Source organism: Primulina huaijiensis, unplaced genomic scaffold, assembly GCF_012295235.1.
Source record: "Primulina huaijiensis isolate GDHJ02 unplaced genomic scaffold, ASM1229523v2 scaffold3245, whole genome shotgun sequence".
In the NCBI taxonomy this organism is placed as follows: domain Eukaryota; kingdom Viridiplantae; phylum Streptophyta; class Magnoliopsida; order Lamiales; family Gesneriaceae; genus Primulina; species Primulina huaijiensis.
In genome coordinates this window covers 469,486-493,098 of record NW_027357612.1, presented here as the reverse complement: position 1 = coordinate 493,098, position 23,613 = coordinate 469,486, and the positions used below count along the sequence as shown (strand labels likewise).

The window sequence follows — 23,613 nt, the reverse complement described above, 5'->3', positions numbered from 1 at the left end:
ATAAAATTATTTTTTTTTTTTTTTTTGGAAAGGTCGAAACAATGATTCTCAATATCATAATAAGTGGATGAATATATATATATATATATATTTATTTAAAGAAAAGTCAAACGCGGAAAGATGGTCGTGCTTGCGAATATATCGTCGTGCGGACGAAAATAAATAAATAAATAAATATATACGAAAAAAATAATTTAGCTGTAAATGAAAAATTATGTAAACGACAACATGCGTCTTGAATAATTAAACTAGCATAGGAATTTAAAAAATATATTGAAATTGAAATAAGAATAATTTAAGTGAAGACAAGTTGTTGTATTTTAAACAAGGGAGATTCGTTCACTCTTTAATCAAACTTTAAAATAATTTTAAAAAAATATATCTCAATTTAAGGGTGAAAGCTATCAAGTAATGACATAATTACGTCAAATTTTAATAAATAAGGAATATTAAGTGTTGGGAACTAATCATATGGCAACATCAAAAAACTTTGTTTGCTCGTATATATCTAACTCGATTTCGATTGATCTCAAATTAAGTTTGAGCAGCTTAATTCCAAATGCAAGTTCAAATATCATCAAATTCAAGCTTGAAAATCACTACTCGATTGAGCTCAAATTCAGGAAGACAATTTTTTTTCGAGCCGAGATCGAGTTTTACTCGATGGATCTGTGAACAGTACTGCATCTACTTTAATTTTACGCAAGATAGTTGAATGGAAATTATACAAATATTAAACGATTAATAATTTTAATCCTAAAAGATTATAAACAAATTATGAAAAGTGCAGGGAATGTTGATATAATAATCAAAATCGTAGATTGAAAGATTAGTTAACAAGCAATTCATATACTTGGTGAAAGAAGACTAAAACTGTCTAATCTCTTCACAAGATTTGTCCATTTGATGATAGAGAATTCTGGGGTTTTTTTATAATTAATTTTAAAAGTAAAAAAAATTTCAAAAAAAATTATTTTGCAAAATTACTTTAATCCGCGCTTACAAAGCGCGGACGCTCCACGTGCGCTTACAAAACGCGGACGCTCCGCGCTCGTCCACATACGCACAGATATTATTATTATTATTATTATTATTATTATTATTATTATTATTATTATTATTATTATTAATTAAATTAATTCGAATGAAAAATATAAAATATAGATATTTATAATATATGTTAATTATTAAATATTTTGTATTATTTGGTTGGGTGATTGAAAAATTAGAGATATGAGAGGATTGAAAGGAAAAAATTAAATAGATATGAGAGGATTGAAGGGAGAAAATTAAGGAGAATAAAAATAGTATTCTTTCATCAATACACCAATAAGATGTTTAACCTTAACATAAATTATCGATAAAACTTATACTGAATTACAATATTTTCATTCTATTCCTAAATGTACATTGTTTATTTTTTATTTAAGCTATTATTAATAATTGAATTTCAATCACAACATTAAAATAAAATATTAATCACAACATAAATACAATATTAATATATTATACAAGTAATTATTAATGTTTGTTTGCTTCTTTCACTGTTGGTCTTCTCATTTTTATAGATTGATTTATTTAATAAATCTATTAATAATAATAAACCCATTATATATATTTATATGTTTTACAATTAATTTTTTTTTATGAAATATGTGTTTATATAATTTTGAGAGAATTCGGAATTAGTCTTCCTAAAATATCTTTTTGATCAATTGATTTTATGTACGTTTTCTTGGAACAATAATTTAAAATGGAACAATAATTTATAAGTAAAAAATATTTTTAATCTTCTCATATTTTTAAAATGAAACAATAAATATTTTTTCAATCCTCTCATATTTTTAAAATGAACAATAATTTAAAATAAAACAATAAATATATTTTCAATCCTCTCATATTTTTAAAATGTTGATTTTATGTACGTTTTCCCTTCAATCCTCTCATATCTCTAATTTTTCAATCACCCAACCAAATAATACAAAATATTTAATAATTAACATATATTATAAATATTTATATTTTATATTTTTCATTCGAATTAAATTAAATATTAAAAATTATATTAAATAATAATAATATACTTATATCCGTGCTTACGTGGACGAGCATCCGCGCTTACACGTGGAGCGTCCGCACTTTGTAAGCGCTGATTAAAGTAATTTTGCAAAAAAAAAAAAATTTAAAATTATTTTTGAAATATTTTTTTATTTTTAAATTAATTATAAAAAAAACCCGGAATTCTGAGAATTCATGGAACACGTTGCCATGTATAAGAATGTTGGTTTTAAAATGGCTTTAGCCCTACCAATATTTATTTGGAAAATGTTGATTATGTAACTAAATATTAATTATATATGAAATTAAGTAATTGAAAGTTTATCTGTGAACTTGTGATCTCACAAGTTCATGTCTCCAATTCAGTATCAATGGCTAATTGTTAAATTTTTTTCTTACTTTTATATTTTCGCATATCGATTTTTAAGTGTTAAGTTTATAAGTAAATTGATCAAATTTAGTTTATTATTATGTTAAATTTATAATAAACTAAATAATCTTTTTATTAACTCGGAGTTTACAGATATATATTATGAACTTGTGTTAAAATATATCACAATCATAATTTTAGAACATTTACAGTCCATATAACAAGTAAATTTCGAAACATTATTAGAATATGGTACCAAATATATAAATAGAAATACATGAAGATGGAGCAGATTATATAAAAGTAGGTAAAAAGACTGAAACAAAATAACACTCGATCCATATAACATTCTCAGATCTTGTTCCCAAGTATTCCAACAAAGGAAACCACCAAAGCCACAAGCCCAATCACGGGCGTTGGAGAATAACTTATCCCACCGGAAGGTGGTGGCGCCCGCATCGGTGGCATAGGGGAAGGTGCCGGAGCCATGTGGTTGTGGCCTTTATGCCCCGTCATAGGTGAAGGTGTTGGAGCCGTATGGTTGTGGTTGTGGTGGTGGTGGCGGCCTCCATGCCTCGCCATAGGGGAAGGTGCCGGAGCCATGTGGTCATGGCCATCATGTGCTGCCACGAATTGCACTAGAACTATTATTATGCAAGTTAGAAAAACAATTGATTTAAAAGCCATAATTGTTGGTGTCACTGGAGATGGATGCTAAATTTTGTTAGGCTTAAAAAAATCTGTATTAAATCCTTGTATTCGTGGCTATTTATATGAAATTTTAGCTGCATGCTTGCTTTTTTTTGACTTGGTTTTAGTTGTACTATCCAACATCAAATTTGTACCGCCGTTTGACGTTAACTTTATTTATTTATTTTTGAGTTTGGAGGAGAAAAATGTTACAAATTGGACAAGTCATATATAATATTTTAAGAATATTAATTGAGAGTGGGAGTAAAAAAAATTCCCAAATTCCATCGTTGACAAATCTAAAAGTCAGAAGTTCCTCATCGTTAATTATGCGTGATACATGTTGTTTCAAGCTCCATTGGCTTCGTTTTATTTAAAAGTTTGATTTGATAAATCTTTATGTGAAGCAATATTGTATTGACCAATATTCCTTAGGTACGTTGCTTAAATAATAAATTACAAATTGATGATTAATTTTTTAAAATTTGACATTTTTTGCCAATTAATTTTCATTTTCATTTTACTTAATTTGTGATTACATTTTCGTAATGGATATCTATCATATTTCCTGTGAATTTTTGTTTTGAAATTTGTTTGTTTATTTGTATATACACAAACATTAAACACGTAATCCATATGTGGGAACGATTATTTTCAATATCATAATAAAGTTGCGTTTACTTAGCATGAAAAAGAGTTGGATTTGATTAATAATCAAACTTTATCATCTCAAAACAAATAAATAGGTCTGTTTTAATTGTTATTAATGAATGATTATCTATCCCTTGTAATTATTTGTATGATTTTAATTTTTTTTTATCTCACCGTGTAATTTAATTCAAACTATCAAAATTACTAACATCACCTATCATTATATTATTTCATATCAGGTCTTAGATAAACTTCACAGATTAGTATAAATTATTTACTAAATAATGTATGAAAGCATATGCATAATTTACATATACTTTTTTTCAAATTAAAATAGTTAAATTTATAATTTTTGAAGTGTGAAAATAAATATTTACAAGATTTTTTTATAAAATAAAATTGAAGAAATAGAATAATAACAAAATTAAATATAAAGTTTTAAATTTACTAATTAAAAGTGCATGGTGTTATTTTTTGATATAATGCACTGTTATTATTAAGTACTTTAGAAAATTATTACGTAAGTATGTATTTTGAATTAAATTTACTATTTTTTAGACACATTAAGGAACATCAAAACAAATATAATTAAATATACAAATTTGAAAGTAATGATTTTTCAACTAGTTACAAATTAAATTTAGTATACAAAATATAATGATGAAAGGGTAAAATGGACAATCATCGTTTAATCATAACATATCCTAATTATAATTTTATCTATTATTTCGCATCCTATATGATTACTTTAATAATCACAATATAACTTATTCATATAACCCTCTCATTTAAAGTAAATGCAACATTATTAATTTGATTATAAGAAAGTCAAACCGGGGAGTTAAAAAAAAATTGAATTTGAAGTAGGAATAATTTAAGTGAACGCAAATGGTTGTTTTTTAAACAAGGATGATTCATTCACTCTTTAATCAAACTTTATGTTAATTCAAAAAAGATCATAATTTATGCAAATATTTGAGCTTGGTCAAACTTTATATAAACAACTTATGAAAAGTTTAGAAGAACGTGAACATAATAAACTCGTAGATGAAAGATCAGTTGCAAAAGCCAATGGAAAAAGTTGACAAGCAATTCATATACTTGGTGAAAGAACACTAAATCTATGTCCCAACTCTTCACAAGATTTGGCCATTTGATGATAGAGAATTTCTCCTCAAATCTAAATTAAATTAGAAATCAGCAAAGCATATTATACTTTAATGGAAATTTCAAAAACTTGGAGCAGGAAATCTAGAGCATCTCGTATCTCTTTACTTCAGAAAATCTTGAAGAGCAAACCACCATGCGTAGCAAAGAAAGGGGCGAATACCAGAGATTCTACAGCCATAAGCTTGATAAGAATGTTCAACGAGGGCCCAGACGTGTCCTTGAGAGGATCGCCGACTGTATCCCCGATTACAGCAGCCTTGTGTGGATCAGATCCTTTAGGACCGAGAGTTTGAGCATGCTCTGAGGCACCGGCCTAAAAGTTGTGGGATCATTAAAAAAATTAAGCGAATTAAGCTTTAGATTCAGCTGGTCACGTGATTACAATTTGGAACAAATCTTTACCTCGATGTATTTCTTGGCGTTATCCCAAGCACCGCCGGTGTTGGAAGCAGAGATGGCGATCTGCATGAGATGATATATAAGTGATAACAATATGGTCAAAACAAACAAATTGGCCAAAAGATTTTCCTGTTCAAAATTGAAACTTTGAAAAGAAAAAAAAAATACTACTCAGAATTACGAAGAATCACATTCTGAAGCTGTTTCAGTTTTAGGAGGACGTGTCTCCTTGCCTTCCCCGCAGAAAAGAATGATAAGAGTTTGTAAAACCTAAGATATCTAGGGTGCTGTACTGCTATGTATAAACAATTTCTCTAGTAATTGAAATAAGATTTTCATTACAAATCAAGTAATTTTCCCGGATGTCAGTAGGTTTCCCTACTTATCTGGGAATGCTTTCTACATAAAATAGCGTCCTCGTACTTCGTTTGCCTTTTCTTCCAACCAGATACGAAATTAATCTCTACTAAGAAATTTAATAAAATAAATATCCTCGGATATCTCAATAAGATGAAGTACGTTCAATCAATTTACCTGAACACCAGAGACGAGAGATCCAGCAAGAACCCCTGAAAGAGTTTCTACACCAAAGAAAATACCGACAATAAGGGGTGTGAGCATGACAAGAGCACCAGGAGGGATCATTTCTCTGATTGACGCATCAGTGGATATCTTAACACAAGTTGCATAGTCTGGCTTTGTAGTGCCTTCCATAAGACCAGGGATAGTATTAAATTGCCGACGCACTTCTTCAACCATCTTCAGAGCAGCACTGCCGACGCTTTTCATTGTCATTGCCGAGAACCAGTAAGGAAGCATAGCACCAACTATTAAACCGATGAAAACTTTTGGGGTCAAAACATCTACGGTTGAGATGGCAGCACGGCTCACAAATGCTCCAAAGAGCGCAAGAGACACTAGAGCAGCGGAACCGATCGCAAATCCCTGGAATCAGGAGTAAGGATAGATATAGAAAATACTAAATAGTTATCAAGGTTGTCGATATATGAAAAAAGTACCTTCCCGATAGCTGCAGTGGTGTTTCCTGCCGCATCAAGGGCATCAGTTCTTTCTCGAATTCTATGACTCATGCCTGCCATCTCAGCAATACCACCAGCATTGTCGCTGATGGGGCCATACGCATCAATAGCAAGACCAGTGGCTATGGTGCTAAGCATTCCAAGGGCAGCCACTGCAATCCCGTACATTGCAGCAAAGGTAAAACTGACAAAAATGCTAACTGCTATGGCAAAAATTGGAATAATAACTGATTTGTATCCCAATGCAAGGCCAAAAATAATATTGGTGGCTGCTCCAGTACGGCAAGAGTCAGCAACATCTTGCACAGGACTGAAAACAATGGAGAGATGACTTAATTCATTTACTATATAATTACTTTACCCAAGATAACTGTACAAGTCAAATATATACCTATAAGCATTGCTTGTATAGTACTCTGTGATAAATCCAATGATCAGACCAGCCCACAAACCAACAGCAACACATAAGAACAATTGCCTGCAACATTCAGGTAACGATGTTAAAGACTTAAAAGAATTAAGAAAATGCTACACACAGTAAATCTATGCACATTATTTCTGCAAAAATCTTAAAGAGTGGGAGAGCCATTCAAACATATTACAATGTTCTCTTCGTGGAAAACAATAAGCTTCCAAATTTGAACTGGTACTTACGAGATTGGGTATATGCATTATATGAAAGTAACGGAAATTAGATGTAAATTAAGGTATACAATGTAAGCAAAGCCATCAAGAAATTTGGGGCCGCATTGAACTCACCAGCTTTTGACATCTTTCTGTGTTCCGAAATTAAATATCGTGAAGGAGGACGGAAGGGCAATGAAACTGACAATAGCAATACCAACTGTCATGAATGCCGTGGAGATGATAAGTTGCTTCTTCAATGCTGGTTCGATTTCGTTGACAGCCTTGACTTCAAAGAAATCAGTTGCAAACAAGGTGGTCAACAAACAAACAAGAATTCCAACGGCGCTGACCAATAGAGGATATAACATAGCAGTCAAGTCATGATTGATCCCAAAAGATGAGATTGAAGCCACGACAAGGGCCGCACAGGAGGATTCTGCATATGAACCAAATAGATCAGATCCCATACCAGCAATATCCCCTACATTGTCTCCGACATTATCTGCAATGACCTGCAACATCCATCAAATAAAAGTTTACAATTCAAGAACAAAAAATTCCCAGAAACTATAATCGCTATTTTTACTGTAGCCATACAGCAGGATTCCTAGGGTCGTCCTCTGGAATGTTCCTTTCAACTTTGCCGACGAGATCGGCCCCTACATCGGCAGCTTTCGTATAGATACCTCCACCAACTCTGCCAAAGAGAGCCATTGAAGATCCCCCAAGTCCATAACCTGTTATAGCCTCAAACAGGCCTTCCCAGTCATCACCATAGTATAACTTGAAAAGGTTGATGATAATGTACAAAACTAAAAGGCCATTTGCCGCAAGGAGGAAACCCATGACTGCACCAGACCTAAATGCAACTATGAAAGCCTTTCCAACACCCTTCCTAGCCTCCAATGTAGTCCGGGCATTGGCATAAGTGGCAATTTTCATTCCAAGAAATCCAGAAACCAAAGATGTGATGCCACCAAGAAGAAATGATATGGTACTAAAGACAGCTGTTGCTAGAGCGGGCTTGCACAATTTGGTGCTGTCAAACGTACATGATTGGCTCTTTGTACTGAATCCTTTCACAGAACCAAGGAAAAGGAAGACCAATATGGCAAAAGCAACCATGAAAATGCCAACATACTTGTACTCGGTAAATAGAAATGATGTTGCACCTGTGATATCACAATTAGCTTATAACACTGGGAGACAAATTAATAAGCAAATATTTGACTTTCTTCTCTTCTTCTAAACATATAATGCTGCTGCTCGGGAGAAGACAATAGAAATTCAAGATTGAAAACATTATTAGTTTCCGGAACTTGACACTTGCGCTCGCATTTTAATTATGAAGACATCATTTAGCCTTGCAAATCGTTTTGAGATCATTTCTACCACGTGGGATAACAGCAATATTTAATGCATGCCATGCCTAGGTAATTTTCACTGTCTAATTCATGCTATAACTACCTTTTCATGCCGGAAGTAAGTAATCTGCAGGATGGTATATACCGTTCGGACAGAAATAGCGCAAAGGACAAACATTCCAGAAAAAAGCTATGAAAAAAGAAAACTAGAAAAGAAAAGGAAAATACAGAAATCCAATCGTGAGTAGGGCTAGAAGGGCAACTTTATGCACATAGAACTAAACGTGTAGTGACGTAGAGAAATTATACGTGTATATTAATAAGAAAACCTCTAGAAACAAATAAAAAGAAATCTAATCTGAACACGGCTCACAATGGTAAAATTGACACCGACACTAGTAATCAATTATCAAATTGAAGTATGAAAAGGACAACAACTATTAATAATGTGAACCAACATCTAAGTCCCAACACGTGTGAATGAAGAAAGTATAACAATAAACAGTAGCCACAACTATGTTTAACAACGAAGCATGATCATGGATCCTTTTAGAAGATCCACGTCATATGCTTGACAAGGAGGAAGGAAGAGCATCAGCTAGCAAGACGTGGGCTAAAAAATTGATCTTCCATTTTCACATGGACGGAGATATTAAAGGAAATTTAAAAAATCACAAAATACATATACAAAATAGCAAGCTATTAACTTTTCCACCATGAAAAAGGAACAATAGGAAAATCAAAAGAAAAAGGAGCCAAAACAATAAAGGGAAATAAACTCATGTAAGACTATAGATTTCAACCAGGAATTTGAGGGTGCTGAAGGCATACGCAAACGCCGTTTAACAAAAAAATATCTGAGTTATAACCCAGATTTCCCAGCTAGAATGATAAAAAAATGCAAACTTTTCGTGCAATAGCGCACAATTAGAACATAAAATTGAATAGCACGAGGAATATAATAAGTATACAAAGAAATATTTTGAGACTGTAAAGAGCCACATACATATTACTACATACTTTAACCAATCGAAAAAAATAAGGTGAGAAGCAGCTATAACCAAAAGGCCAAAAACAAAATCTGCCAAACCAACCTCGAAACCAAGCAAAACCCATATCCTCAGCCATAATATTATTCAGACCGAATGCTCAACTATCCTTCACAAAAAAATCCCCTGGCTCGGGAATATCAACAAACATAACCGATGCACAGAATATATAAAAACAAAATATACCTTCAGAGATGGCTGATTGGATTTCCGCGCATTTCCGAACAATAGCATGCTCATTGGAACCTTCTTCCTCCTCTATGAGAGATTCGCCGAACCCATTCTTCCCGTCGGCGGAGCTAGATTTGTCAGCTGAAAGCTTCACCTTCGAAACCAGCAACCATTGGAAGAGAGCGAAGACGATGCCCACAACCGCGCAGAGGGGGATGATGATTTCGGTGGCGAGATCCGGAAGCAGCGTCGATTCGCCCATCTCTTCTTCGCGTGCACAGGGATTCTCGTGGGAACAGATATGGGGGCAGAGAAAGAGGCAAAAAATGTGTGTGGATGTGGAGGTCGAGCCTGAATTTATGCGGTGAGATGGGTGTGGAGAAATCCTGGATTTTTGTTCCAATTATTTAAAAATTCCATTTGTTTTATTCTTTATTTATTTATTTATTTAATCATGACAAAAAAAAAAAAAAACTTAACTTTTTTTGTAATTATAACATCATCCAAGTGATTACAATTATGAATACACAATTACAATTAGTTAATTTAATACTCTAATTAATATACCTAACATGATCACGCCTCTTGGAATTTGAATAAACCAAAGTAAAAAAAAAAATATTACACCAATTTAATTACCAACAATTTGTTGTTAAATTTTTTCGACAAATCATATTTATGCATAGTTATTTACTTTAATGATTTGGAAAATTATTGATAATAATATTATTTATCATATATAAAGTAAAGTATGTCAAAAATAGAAAGTCTTTGTATTTGTATTAAAAAAAATTAAAATTTAAAATGTTAATATTAATTAAAAGTTATTTTGTTGGATGTGGATCCACGTAGGAGACTGACTAATAGCCTAGTTGCCATTTCCAATTGTTATCCGCTTCGTATGTTTCGTAAAAAATAATTTAATAAGCTATATTGTTAGTTAATTAATTAATTAATAAAAATATATTTAGGGAAAACTAAATTTAATAAATTGGATAACAGAAAATATATATATACTTAAACGATAAACGAAATCTCCGCCTATTTTGTCTCGATAAATAAACGATTAGCCTAATAAAGTGCAAAAATGATACATGCTGGCAGCTCATGCATGTGATATTTCGTATGCATAGATTTTTAATCTAATTCATTATTTTTTATTTAAATATTTGAGTTTTTCATTATGATTAACCGGTTATTTATTTGTTTTGTAATTTATTAAATTCTTATAGTGATTTTTATTTAATGAAATAAAACATAGTTTTGTTCATCTATTAAAATGATTGAAGGGTTGATATATTATTATACAGTATAGTGTTACACTATTTTATTTTTTATATATAAATACCAAAAATAATACACTTGATAACTAAAAATAGTAAAACAATTTTTTGTTTTGTTTTGAAATACTCAACATTTCAAACACGTGAAATAATTTGAATGTCGAAAATTATATTTGTCGTAATATCTCAAATTCGACGACTGTACTAAGACAAGTTTTTCTGGCGTGTTTATGTTTTCTGATAAGTTTCATAAAGTGCGTGTGAGTGAAGAAATAAGCACGCTGGAAAGACTCGTTTTCTTACAGTGAGGAGGACAGTTATCGAATATGAGGTGTTACATGTGCGATGCATTTATATTTTTTGGGATTCTTTCTACAAATTTAATTACTTTTAAATAAAATTGTTTGTACAGTTTTAAAAAAATAGAAACAATGTTAGTGAATGTTATGTACGTGACTCGTACATAATTGTTTTCTCGTCCGAAAAGAATCCTTTTCACAATTCTTCCTGCTGAATTTGACGTTTCGAGCCAAGACCCGAAATCTAAACTATAATTAGTTTTATCAATCATTTTTTTTTTGTTGCCAATTAAATGGTTGATTTTAGTTTAATCGCTACTATAAGCTCAATTATTATACTCCAGTCATATTTCTCTTAATAATTGCACTCTATGCAATCTTCGTGAATCGAATATATGATATTGACTATAATATCAATTGAAATATTGAATGCTTGTTGTTGTATCAAAAGCTATATATAACTGTTCATAACAGTGCAACTCCAATCTGTTAAACTATATAACAGTTCAAACGTTACGGTTCAATTGTTTTCCAAACACGGACAATTATTACATCTCAACACACACTTGCCCATCCACATTTAATTATATACCCAACTCTATTGATTCCAATTTTCTTTAATATATATATTAAATGTGGGTGGGCAAGCATGTTGTTCACGAAAAAACAGTGAAGGTAATGGTATCCAAAGATCTCTAACAAATGTGAAGGAATAAAACTCAAAGGAGACGAGATATTCATCAGAATCTTGGCTAGTGGCCACAACATATTAGCCACACTAAAGCCATAAATATTATATTATTAAATAAATTGATTTAATTGATGTATGCAGTTTGAAGATAACAATAGAGAAATTTACCAAATATCGAGAGGTTCGTTGCTTTTGGTGGGTCTATTCCAAGGATAGACCACACTCATTTTCACGAATTTCAAGTCCTTTTTCTATCTCTNTTTTTTTTTTTTTTTTTTTTTTTTTTTTGCGTTTGTGTAATTTATTTATGTATAAGAGTGTGTGTATATGCAAACAAAGTTGTTTGGATAATGTATAATGGACAAGATTAAATACAAACAAATTTTATATTTTTCCGACTTGTATTTGGTGTGCATAAAACAAAAAGGAGTTTATATTATCTACTCGTAGAAAAATGACCATTTTCCCAAGTAGTATGAATAGTTTACATTCTAGATTTATTATAATGACTCAATTTTGAAATAATAACTCAAAATTGTGAAGTAAATTCTCTAAATAGTGACATTATATCGTGTAAGAATAATAAATTTGGTCCCTCTTGCTAGCATCAAAGTTTTTGGATTATTTTATTTTGGGAAAAAAAATTTGATATAAATGTTAAAAGAACTTAAAAGGATAATACTTTAAAAAAGGGAGAATATTATAAAGAAAATGTTCTCCACTTTATCATAAAGTTTTGCAAACATATAATACTCTATATAATCATCCACGTTTCGGTTGAAAAAATTAAGATTAGTGGATTATTAATTGAATTTTATTGATGTAATCAATTTAAAATGTTGGGAAGATAGTGAAATCAAGAAACAATTAGTAAAGGTTCTATATCAATTTTGTGTGTGAAATAATCAAGTAATGGAATATATATATATATATATATATATATATATGATGATCAAAAGTTGGTAAAATTCCTCTCGTCCTTTTCGATTGATTCCAACAATAATGTACACTATAAGTGTGGAAAAGGGGAGAATAATCAATCAATCAAACTTTGGATTCCTCATAAATTTTGATTAAAAAATTTTTTATTTGTGTGTGCATGTAAATCATGATTTTATTTAGAATATTTATTCCACCAAGATTTTGAAAATGTTTACATGTAAGCTTATATTATATAGTAAATGGTTGCATCCACCTTTTTTCAAACTTGTTTTCATTGAAGAATATATGATTAGTGATTATTGCAAATAATTTAATATTTGTGCTATTAAAATTAGTTATATATAAATATAATTGAAATTGAAATTATCATCTTTGCATACACATTGCAAATCTATTTGTGCATATTATTAATTCATCGGTTTAATTTATTTGGTTTTTTAAAAGAATATTTTCTTTATTTTAAAAATAAGACAAATAAAAAGTAAATAACATGTATTTTGTATCTGAATTTATGAAACAAAGCTTTCTGTCGCCCTTGGTCCAGCATAATTAAATTGATATGGGCCAACAAGACCCATCCAGTATATTGGGCTTTGCACTTATCCGACTATCAAAACACCTACAAATGGGCTAAACTATTTATATCTTAACAGAACTATTTCAGCTGTCAATCAGTACTTATAAAATATTTTTTACAAAATTTTTGTAAAAAGCTCTTAATTTTTTTAAAAAATAAATATACATTTGAAAATATATTCTATTAAAACGTTTTTACAGTTAAAAAGATGTTTGAATAAATTTTTTCATTAGTCTAAAAACATGAAAAAATATTTCTCACTTATTTTTTAAAAATTATATTTGGAGAACAATTTTTCAAAAATATTCTCATTTTTTTTTTTTACAAAAAGCATACTTTTAAGTTTTTTTTTTCACTTTTAAAACACTAAAAATATTTTTCCAAACTAAGCCAAATTCTCAAAAAGTAATTATTTTTTAACAAATATAACTGCAACAACAAAGAGAAAAAAAATGTTGGAAAAACATGAGAATTAAAAACCTTAATTCGGTCCAGTCAATGAACAATTTGGTTGGTTCATGTGTTATTCAAAAAAAAAAAAACGAGACGGTAGAAAACCGATCCAACCGAAACCGATAAAAAAAAAATAATAATCAGAGCTATTTTGATAACTATTCTTAATATTATCTCAATAATATTTTTTATTTAAAATGTTTAAATAATAATAATAATAATAATAATAATAATATAAAAATATAAAAGAGGATGGTTGATGTGACCGCCAGGTGGTGTTAATTTTGGTCACTATTCATATGCAAGTAATATTTACACTTTCATTCCGCTCCGCTAGGCACTGCACAATTTTTGCTACGCCCTTCCCAAAACCCTCGAATTTCCGGCATTTTTCCACCCTTCAAATTTCCTGAAATTCTTCTTTCTGAAGAAAATTCTCAGACATCCATTTCTTTCTCTATTTAGTTCGTCTTTCAGGGGATAATATGATGGGAAAAAGGAAGAGAGGGGCTGATATTAATAAAACGCCGCCACCGTCAGGTATTTTGTGATTTGCTCGGAAAGTTTTAGTTTTTTTTTTTGCCCTTGATGTGTTTTGGGTTTTATTTTTCATACCCTGTGCATAACTTGTTGTACTTTTAATAGTATCGTGGATATTTTTTTTACTCTGCATTGTTTGATACTGTTAATGCGGTTGATTGTAGCAAATACTAGATTTTGTGATCGATGAGTTGTATTATTACAGATAAAAATTTATTATTTTTTAATTACATAATGCATTTTGATTACGATGTACTGAACTAATTCCTGCGAGTAATGGGTGTCTAATAGGAATAGTTAATGCGTCAATTAATGAGATCATGGTATTTTTGCAGCGTCTTTTTTATTTGATGAGGATTTTGAATTTGTTTGGTTGACATACGGGCTTGGAAATGTCAGTTGTTTGGCTCAAAACTATGCTTGTCGTACAAGTGATTGCATGATGAATATACTTACGGCTATTTTTACCTCACTGCAATGAGTCAAATAAGATAAAGTTCAACCCACGTCTCATTTTAGTGCAAACATTCGCCCAAAATCACAGTTATGAATGTTCTTCATCACTGGCCTAGTTCTTACCAATTTTTTTATTGTCACCAGTTCTCCTCCCGACCCGATTATCTTGTCTTTATTGGAGACTTGTCTTAGCCGTCAATTGCCTTTACCACTTATCCTCTTTGCCATTATTTTTTTGTTGTCGTTTGATCGAAATTATGTCAGTTAATTGTTTGTCTTCCGATAGAATGGTTTGGTTCCACACACTTTCTGGGTCCTTGTGTGAACGAACTGAACTGCAACTTTTGTAGTTCATTAACTCTGGGGTGATGACTTTTTTATTCACATGTTGCTGTAAAGATAATCAATTTACATACTTTTAATCAATCTCCTTAGTGATTCTCGGGATACTACAATGCATGGTTCCATTTATTTCATATTTTGTTCTCTGAGGAGAGTTATGTGTTCGGTAATGCATTGCCCTAACTTTCTAGATGATTGGTTGAAATGTTATTCAATTTTTTCTATTGTGGTTTGCAGATTTAATGCAACATTACGAAGAACATCAGTTGAAACAGGTTCATTTATCATATTTCAAAATTTTGCCCCTGTACTCTCTCTCTCTTTCGCTTATGTATAATTTGGAATTTTATTCATTGCAGAAATCTTCGGACCGACCAGATACCAGTGCTACTCGGCATGCATCATCCATCATGGATGTTACGGGAAGTTCTCTTACTAGACCACAAGGCCACCAATCACCTCAAAATCAAAATCATGGTGCTAGCCGTGGAATATCATTGAGACATTCTCGTCATTACTTGGATCACAATTATTCTAGACGAGGTTCGATTAACCACACCAATGCATCTCCGTCTGATTGGAAGGGTTCTCCCGTACTTGATACAACAAAGCTATCCTTTAAACTGGCCAGTAAGGACCATTCTAGCTTTCGAAACATGGGTACTCTCTATATCACTTCGAGATAACCGTGTACCTTCAACTTTAGGAGTATTTATATGAAAATATCGCATCTTGGGCTCGCATGAAGCAAGTGCATCAGGGAAAAAAAATAAATTGTGTCTGCAATTTTTTTGAACTTTGTATTCGACCCCTTGACCCGAAAATATATATCATGTGCCTCGTTTTGCCCCTCATCCCAGCTCACACACCGTCTTTCCTGTTTAGCTAATATTGCCTCTCGCCTCCCAGCATTTATTTAATTTTTAGTCGATGTTTCAATTTTCAGAATGTAGGGAGTTGATGTTCCATAAACTCAAAAGAATTCGGGCAAGATCGTTGACATCAAATGCAGAATCCGACTATACGAGAAAAATGGAATGCGGGATATGCCAGAAGCGATTGAGGAAGAAGTCCTTTAATTTTGACAACTCTAACTCGTCCAGTGAGCTCTCAGTTGTTGGTGTTTTAGTTTGTGGCCATGTTTATCATGCCGACTGCCTGGAATTGAAAACGATCCCCGAAGACATGCAGGATCCACCTTGTCCAATATGCAAACGCCAGTTATAATTGGCCATCCCTAAATAGCTGGATAAGAGCAACCGTACATGTTTTCTAACATCGACCCTGTATCTGTAATATGGTTAGGCGCAAGTATAGCGAGCGGATATAGTATATCCAGCTTTTATGGAGTTTTTAACATTATATGTACTTATTATCTTTCGAAGTTAATTTGGTTACAATAATGATATTCAACCAGGCTAATATGTGTGATTTATTTATGTTTTGAATTTGAGATCCTCATGAAAAAATGCGCATGCAGGATAAAAAAAAAAAAAAAAAAGAAAATTAAAATACTCAAATAGGTGTGAGAACTATTTCAGTGGCTTGAGTACTGAGTTGTCTGTTTTTCAAGACATGATGTTCTCGGATAAATGAGATACTAATTATTTTGGAGAATCCATTTATATTATTAGCATCTAAGTCGGAATTGTAGCAATCCAAACCACTTTTTGTTTGGTTTCTTTTTCTGACTTGTTTTGTCCTGAGGATACGTTCTATTTGTTGCAGTAAATTCTCCCACAGAAAATGAATCTCCATCCTGCAAAAATGCCCTTTACATTAATCTTGAATACAACAAAGTTGTATAAATACATAAAAATTAAATGGATCTCCATCCTGCAAAAAAGAGACTCTTACTTGTTGTTGGGGTATGTGTTGATCCTTAGTTTCTCGTGGAGCCATTGCTGATGATTCATTCTCGTTATGATAAGATCCTTTACCAATATGAAGAAGCGTCGAAGAGGATATTAACGACTTTGGTGTATTACCTTCCTCCATTTCGAAGCTCGATCAACTGAGCCTTGTATTATATGCATGCATGTGATTCGACGATATTCAGGAACGTATATTAAATTAAAAAAAATAGTTAATTGCCAAGGCGAAAACCATGCTTTAAAGTTCAAAATGTTTAAAATGAGCAAAATCATATTTTCTTGATTATTTAATATATCGGAATTAAAAAAATAATTTATAAATCTGTAAAATTATTTAAATGCGCAACGTATTAATTATAAGTGAGAACCTGCAGCAGACGATTCTCGATCAAGGATAGCCGCTCATAATTGTGCATTTGTGTTGGACTTCAACTACAGCTGCAAACAGAGACTTGCATTCTTTCTCTCCCTCTCTTTTCTCACATATATTTGCACAAAACTCTCTTCTTGACAAGCTATGCTTCCCTTCCAAAAGTTGCAGCTACATGCACGTAATATATTCATCTAATTTTTTTTTTAAAAAAATATCTACATTTTGGGAAAACTGCATTGTAGGCATTATATGTATTGTGATTTTGGTTATATCTATTGTCAAATTTCAATTTGTATTATGTATCTTTGGTTATTTTTCATTGAGAGTACTGATGTGACATTACAAATGTCAGCATCATCTCGAAATCACATCATTGTCGCATCGCTCCCATATCGAAAAACGGTTAAAATTGCAAAAAAAAAAACCAAATATATCGAACTAAAACTGAAATTCGACAACGTAACATAAATAATAAAAATCACAAAAAGTTAAATATACAAGACCAAAAATGTAGTTTTCCATTTTCTTTACAAATCTCCACAAACAATGTGTATGAATTAAACAAGCTAGCACATGAAAATCGAGAAGAAATATATGTGTGTATATAGACATACCATGTGATAGATCAGTGATCTAATCTTGGAATAATCGGCATGGACGAATCGGTTTCTTGCAATATCTCTGCATGTCCGATGAAGATTGAACTCATTAGAAATCCAGACGTTATTTTTTGGCTTTTGGGATATTGAGAAGTATGTGAATGGAAGAGAGGGAGAGTTAAGTAGGACAAGAATTCATTAAACTGATTAATAATAACAGCTACCACATATGACATATATGTAATATGTGCTCATCCTTCTTGTTATTGGTATTTATGGATTTCATATAAATTTCAATATTTTAATTTGAATTTCAACTGCATTGGCTGCCTCTCCCACACTGCCATTGCAAAAAATTATTACTTATTTATGTATATATTTTGCGTTTATGTAAACGTTAGAGATTCCATGCATCACTCTACAACCTGATCTGTCGAAAGAATGATATAATGCAATTTTTATTTTATATGTTTCGATATATATATAATTTCTTTTTCCCAAACATCAATTGATATGGTGAAATTTTTCTTTTTCCCTATCATATTTTCAAGGAGAAAAGATATTTTAAATAATTCATAATTTCTAAACTAGTTTAATAATTATTTTATATAAAAATAATAATATTTTTTTACGTGCGTGTTTGAATGCTAGTTTTTATAATTCCAACTAAGAATTAAAATATTAAAATATTATCAGCCAATGAGGGAGCCGTCGTGTCAAAACAACCTGTAGATGTCCCCACGCATCATTGCCGCTCGGGAAGATCCGAATCTGTTCATCCGCACATTCCTAGCACAAACTGTCAACTTGTTGATCTGACGGCTGCAAAATCACTCAAATTTATTCCGATGCATAATTCCGGAATCAAGAAATGGCACCTTCTCTCCTTATTTACAGGGGAAAAAACAACAGCCTTGATCCGACTCATTCTCTCCTCTCTTAATTTCTCTGCTGTTTCTCTCTCCCTGTCGTCCGGGAGCAACCCTTTTTCTTGGGGGAATTTAGAGGCGCTGGGTTCTTGATTTTCTAAGTTTTTGTTAAGGTATGCGTGTGTTATTCTCATGTACTTTGATTTAGTACCACCATTCTTTAATTTCTTGCCGGGATAGAAGTTTGTGAGTGGTTTTTTTTTTTATTGCTTTTTCTTTGCTTGATTGATCGAAGATTCATTCTTAGATACTTTTTACGTGTAATATTCATCACAATCTCAGGAAGATCTTTCCTTTTTGTGGTGCTGATGTTTCCTCTTCTTGGTAACGAGGGGAAAAATTGATCACACCAATTTTACATTTTGTTTCAAGAACCAATTCTTGGTATCTTGGCTTTTTCCATATATTTTGCTGAGTTGGTTCTGATTTGTAGATATTTTTTATTATTATTAATTTATAAAATTTTGTTATAAATTTTAATTTTAATTATTATTTGGATAATAATATTAAATATATAATTTATAGAAATAATATAAATTTTTGAATGAACGGAGGGAATTAGATATTGTAGTCGATAAATTACGTGAAAAATTTTAATACAGAGTATTTGTACAGAATATTTCTGTAAAAATTAATTGGCAGTCTACCTAATCTTTGCTTAAGCTTTATTTATTAGTAATTTGCAGGACTCCGTCTATATATACAAACTTGTTTGTATGTATAGATAGATATGGCGGCGAAGACAGCGTCACCGAGGAATGCTATAAACAACGTAATTGAAAGAGTTGGGGTGTACGGATTTGGTGGTGGGAGCAGCCAGAAGAGGTGCAAGTACACCTTTGAAGATGAAGACGGGACCATGGAAATGGAGCAGATTGGGGCTGAGAGAACAAAAAATGTACTGATTCTGATGAGCGATACGGGTGGTGGCCACCGAGCTTCTGCGGAAGCCATTCGTGATGCATTCCAGCTCGAGTATGGGGACGAATACCGGGTAAGCATAGAGCAAGTTTGATGCATGTTTTGTTCTGCTTCCGATACCGTATCTGCTTAATCATGTTTGAATTTTTCTAGCGAAAATTTCCTGATATTTCAAGTTCAAGATTGTCGATCAGAGGAATTCAATGAAACCACGATCTTGAATTTTGTGCTAATTTTAACTTGTTTAACTACAAATTTATTTAGCTAGTGTCCTTGTTTCTTTGTATCATGCGCTGCGACTGTCATTTTAGTCTTTATTTCGAAGTTTAGGACGAAAGATTCACATGCGATTCTATATGATGAATTGAACTGCATTTATTACAAACTCAGTTTTAGAGAGATGGTTTCGATTGCTGGATGCGATCCTTTACTCGGTTTTCTCACTCATCTCTTGATTTTGTGAAGTATGATAAAAAGTTCGAATGACTGTGTTCAACATGAGTGGTGTGATTAGAAGTTGCGTATTAGAATCCCATTCTTTTAGGATATTAATTCTTGATGTCCAATTCTTACATCATCTGTGTTACAGATTTTTGTTAAGGATGTCTGGAAGGAGTACACAGGATGGCCATTAAACGACATGGAGGGGCAGTACAAGTTCATGGTTAAACATGTTCAGCTCTGGAATGTTGCATTTCATAGCACATCTCCTAGATGGATCCACTCCTTATATCTTGCTGCCATTGCCGCATTTTATGCGAAGTACGATGGTTTTTCTTGCTTTATTTTAAAATCTTGATTATTTAATAAAATTGTGCTGAATACCTGATATTTCACTGTGTAACTTGTATCTATTTGCTACATTTTATTCATTTTTTTGTTTTTTAGGGAGGTCGAAGCTGGCCTAATGGAATACAAACCGGATATTATCATCAGCGTTCATCCTCTCATGCAGCATATTCCTTTGTGGGTGTTGAAATGGCAAGGATTACAAAAGAAAGTCGTTTTCGTTACTGTCATCACCGACCTAAACACATGTCACCGCACCTGGTAAATAAACAATTTCATTGAAAATTTTCTTGAAATGTTGAACTCATAACAGCACATTCTAATAAGCAAATACATTATCAACAAAGGTTTCAACCATCAGTGAACCGGTTGTATTGTCCTTCGGAAGAGGTAGCGAAGAGGGCTTTGCTTGATGGGCTTGAAGAATCTCAAACTCGTGTGTTTGGCTTGCCTATTAGACCTTCTTTTTGTCGAGCAATTCTCTCCAAGGTGAATAAATCAAACTTGATGTAAGGAAACTATTTTTAGCATAAATCGCACCTTCTGTTGTAATTTTAGTAATTTTTATTTACTCGGTTTTATATAGGATGATTTGAGGGTAGAACTTGAAATGGATCCAAATTTGCCAGCCGTTTTACTAATGGGAGGTGGAGAAGGGATGGGGCCGGTCAAGAAAACCGGAAAGGCTCTCGGAGAGGCTCTATTTGACAAAGAACTCGAAAAGCCAATCGGACAGCTAGTTATCATTTGTGGTCGTAATGAAAATCTAGCCTCCACGTTAAAATCGATGGACTGGAAAATCCCAGTTAAGGTAACCTGCCTTTTTTTTTTCTTTTTTTTTTTATCGAAGATCTACATGACAACTCCTTTCAATGACCTCTTGTTGCTAGAAATATTATTTTCCAATCTTGGCATTAAGAAACTTAGAAGTTTTGCTCGTTTGATTCGATGTAGATTAGAGGATTTGAAAAGCAAATGGAGAAATGGATGGGTGCTTGTGACTGCATTATCACAAAAGTATGTTATTCTTACCTTCCGTATATGTTGTTTCGGCTGCATCTTCTACTACAATGGTCAAGAATTACGACCTGGTTTTACACGGGTTTTGGGGATGTTACAGGCAGGACCTGGTACAATTGCGGAAGCATTGATAAGGGGCCTTCCGATCATTCTTAATGATTATATTCCCGGACAAGTAAGTGATTCCGAATTCTCATTTCTTCGCTGCCTACGTCTTCGCCTTTTCCTTGAAGACAGCATCCGTTATGCTCATTTCCCCACATTGGTCTGGGGGAAGAGTTTGAAAAAAAAAACTATAAGAATGCACAACATATGACACTTCTCTACCAATTTTATACAATCATTTTTACAACACGAGGATGAACATGAATTAATTGTTAGAGAGTCACTCGCACAAGCTCCTTTGTTCACGGTGTAACAGAAATCAAGTTTACTCATGATACTTGGTTCATTTTGCCTTTTACAGGAGAAAGGGAATGTTCCTTATGTAGTTGATAATGGGGCGGGAATCTTTACACGAAGCTCGAAAGAAACAGCAAGAATCGTGGCCGAATGGTTCAGCACAAAGACGGATGAGCTCAAGAGAATGTCAGAAAATGCGCTAAAACTCGCCCAACCGAATGCAGTTTTCGACATTGTGAAGGATATTCATGAGCTTGCTTGTCAACAGGGACCTTTGACAAACATCCCATACATGCTTACATCATCGTTTTCGAGCTTAATTTATTAAAAAGCAGTAACAATCGAAATTCATAACCAGGACTAGTGCTGCTACATTGTGATTCCTTGTGCTCGTAGCTTGTGAAAGCATGCATGCTGTCGTTTTACATTCATAGTTGCTCCCAAGTTGTATATGTTTAGGGTGTTGGTGTCGAAAGTTTTGGTGCTATTGGATTTGTTTTAGGTTAGTTTGACTAATAGTGAATTCAACTTGTTTTATTTCATTCATTATTCATTCTCGTTTTGTCTAATGTTCGACTCAAGTTATACAAAAAATTAACGTCATTTTATGTAAATTCTATTACTACTTACTACCTAGTCGTGAATTTACTCGTTGACTTCTATATTATTATCTTGGATCCATCTATATCTATGTGTGTATAGAGAGACATACAAGAGTTGAGAAAATAGTTGGGATGATGGAAAAAAAATAAAACTGAATTTACCTGTCGAATTGAATTAACTCGGTTTTAATTTTTAAAACATTGGACCGATGTTCTTACCAATAAAACATTCTATTTTTTTCTTTTTTATTTTATTAATCAATAATTGTCAATGACAATGCACTGTGCACTCTGTATAAACTGATTACTCCAAAGTTATTATTTTATCATATGATTACTAAGTTGTATTATATATATTATAGGCCGTAAATGAAGAAAAAGAAGTCGTGCCTAGTAAGAAAATTTCGACCAATTGGATTAATCTTTTGACGTTTGGTATTATTCCAGTTTTATTGATTGAATGATTATTATTATTATTATTATTATTATTATTATTATTATTATATGTTTAAAAATGATTATAATGTATAAAAACAATTTTATGCTTTGAGAAATATTAACATTTTATAAAGCATCCATATGTCACAAAATCATGAAGTAGCATCATAATATAATCATTATATAATCCTTAAAGATTTACACCTTCAAATCTTCTTCATTGTGTCTCTTGCATGGATATAATTGAATCTTCTTGAATTCTATTCTTTTGTTTGTCATACTAGTTGCTCAAAGCACATCTTGCATACATTCATATTAAATATTTTTGTAAAGAATGATTTTTCTGTTATTGGATGGTCGTAAAGATTAATATCTACGTAAAAATTAAAATAGTAATTTTTAGAATAATGGTAATTTGGAAAAAAAAAACAAAATATTAGAGGAATGCTTTGGAAAGCGAAACATAAATAATATAATTTAGTGGGATAATCATC

At 32.1% G+C, this 23,613-nt stretch overlaps 3 protein-coding genes and 1 long non-coding RNA gene across 5 annotated transcripts; 2 read left to right on the top strand and 2 right to left on the bottom strand.

The window, feature by feature from the left end:
• Positions 1-4,841: 4,841 nt before the first annotated feature.
• On the bottom strand, positions 4,842-9,951 carry LOC140968069 (pyrophosphate-energized vacuolar membrane proton pump). The gene is made up of 8 exons (XM_073428911.1): positions 9,605-9,951; positions 7,603-8,177; positions 7,138-7,517; positions 6,770-6,856; positions 6,358-6,688; positions 5,873-6,283; positions 5,342-5,401; positions 4,842-5,252 (listed from the first exon to the last, which is right to left on the bottom strand). The coding sequence occupies exons 1-8, from the start codon at positions 9,849-9,851 to the stop codon at positions 5,046-5,048; spliced, it is 2,298 nt and encodes a 765-aa protein (XP_073285012.1). The 5' UTR covers positions 9,852-9,951; the 3' UTR covers positions 4,842-5,045.
• A 4,183-nt stretch (positions 9,952-14,134) lies between these two features.
• On the top strand, positions 14,135-16,607 carry LOC140968091 (uncharacterized). Of its 2 annotated transcripts, none has more exons than XM_073428933.1 (4): positions 14,135-14,374; positions 15,410-15,447; positions 15,532-15,802; positions 16,119-16,607. In XM_073428933.1, the coding sequence occupies exons 1-4, from the start codon at positions 14,320-14,322 to the stop codon at positions 16,397-16,399; spliced, it is 645 nt and encodes a 214-aa protein (XP_073285034.1). In that variant the 5' UTR covers positions 14,135-14,319; the 3' UTR covers positions 16,400-16,607. The 2 variants fall into 2 exon arrangements, with proteins under 2 accessions (XP_073285034.1, XP_073285033.1); XM_073428932.1 differs by having other exon boundaries at positions 15,532-15,832.
• LOC140968092 (uncharacterized) lies at positions 14,456-15,403 on the bottom strand. The gene is made up of 2 exons (XR_012173696.1): positions 14,901-15,403; positions 14,456-14,634 (listed from the first exon to the last, which is right to left on the bottom strand). It is a non-coding gene; the product is annotated as an uncharacterized lncRNA (long non-coding RNA).
• Positions 16,608-19,677: 3,070 nt separating the features above from the next.
• Positions 19,678-22,413, top strand: LOC140968167 (monogalactosyldiacylglycerol synthase 2, chloroplastic-like). Its single transcript, XM_073429038.1, has 8 exons — positions 19,678-19,941; positions 20,458-20,630; positions 20,757-20,918; positions 21,005-21,146; positions 21,244-21,468; positions 21,612-21,674; positions 21,778-21,852; positions 22,144-22,413. Exons 1-8 carry the CDS (start codon positions 19,678-19,680, stop codon positions 22,405-22,407), a joined length of 1,368 nt encoding a protein of 455 aa, XP_073285139.1. The 3' UTR covers positions 22,408-22,413.
• The last annotated feature ends 1,200 nt before the right edge of the window (positions 22,414-23,613 follow it).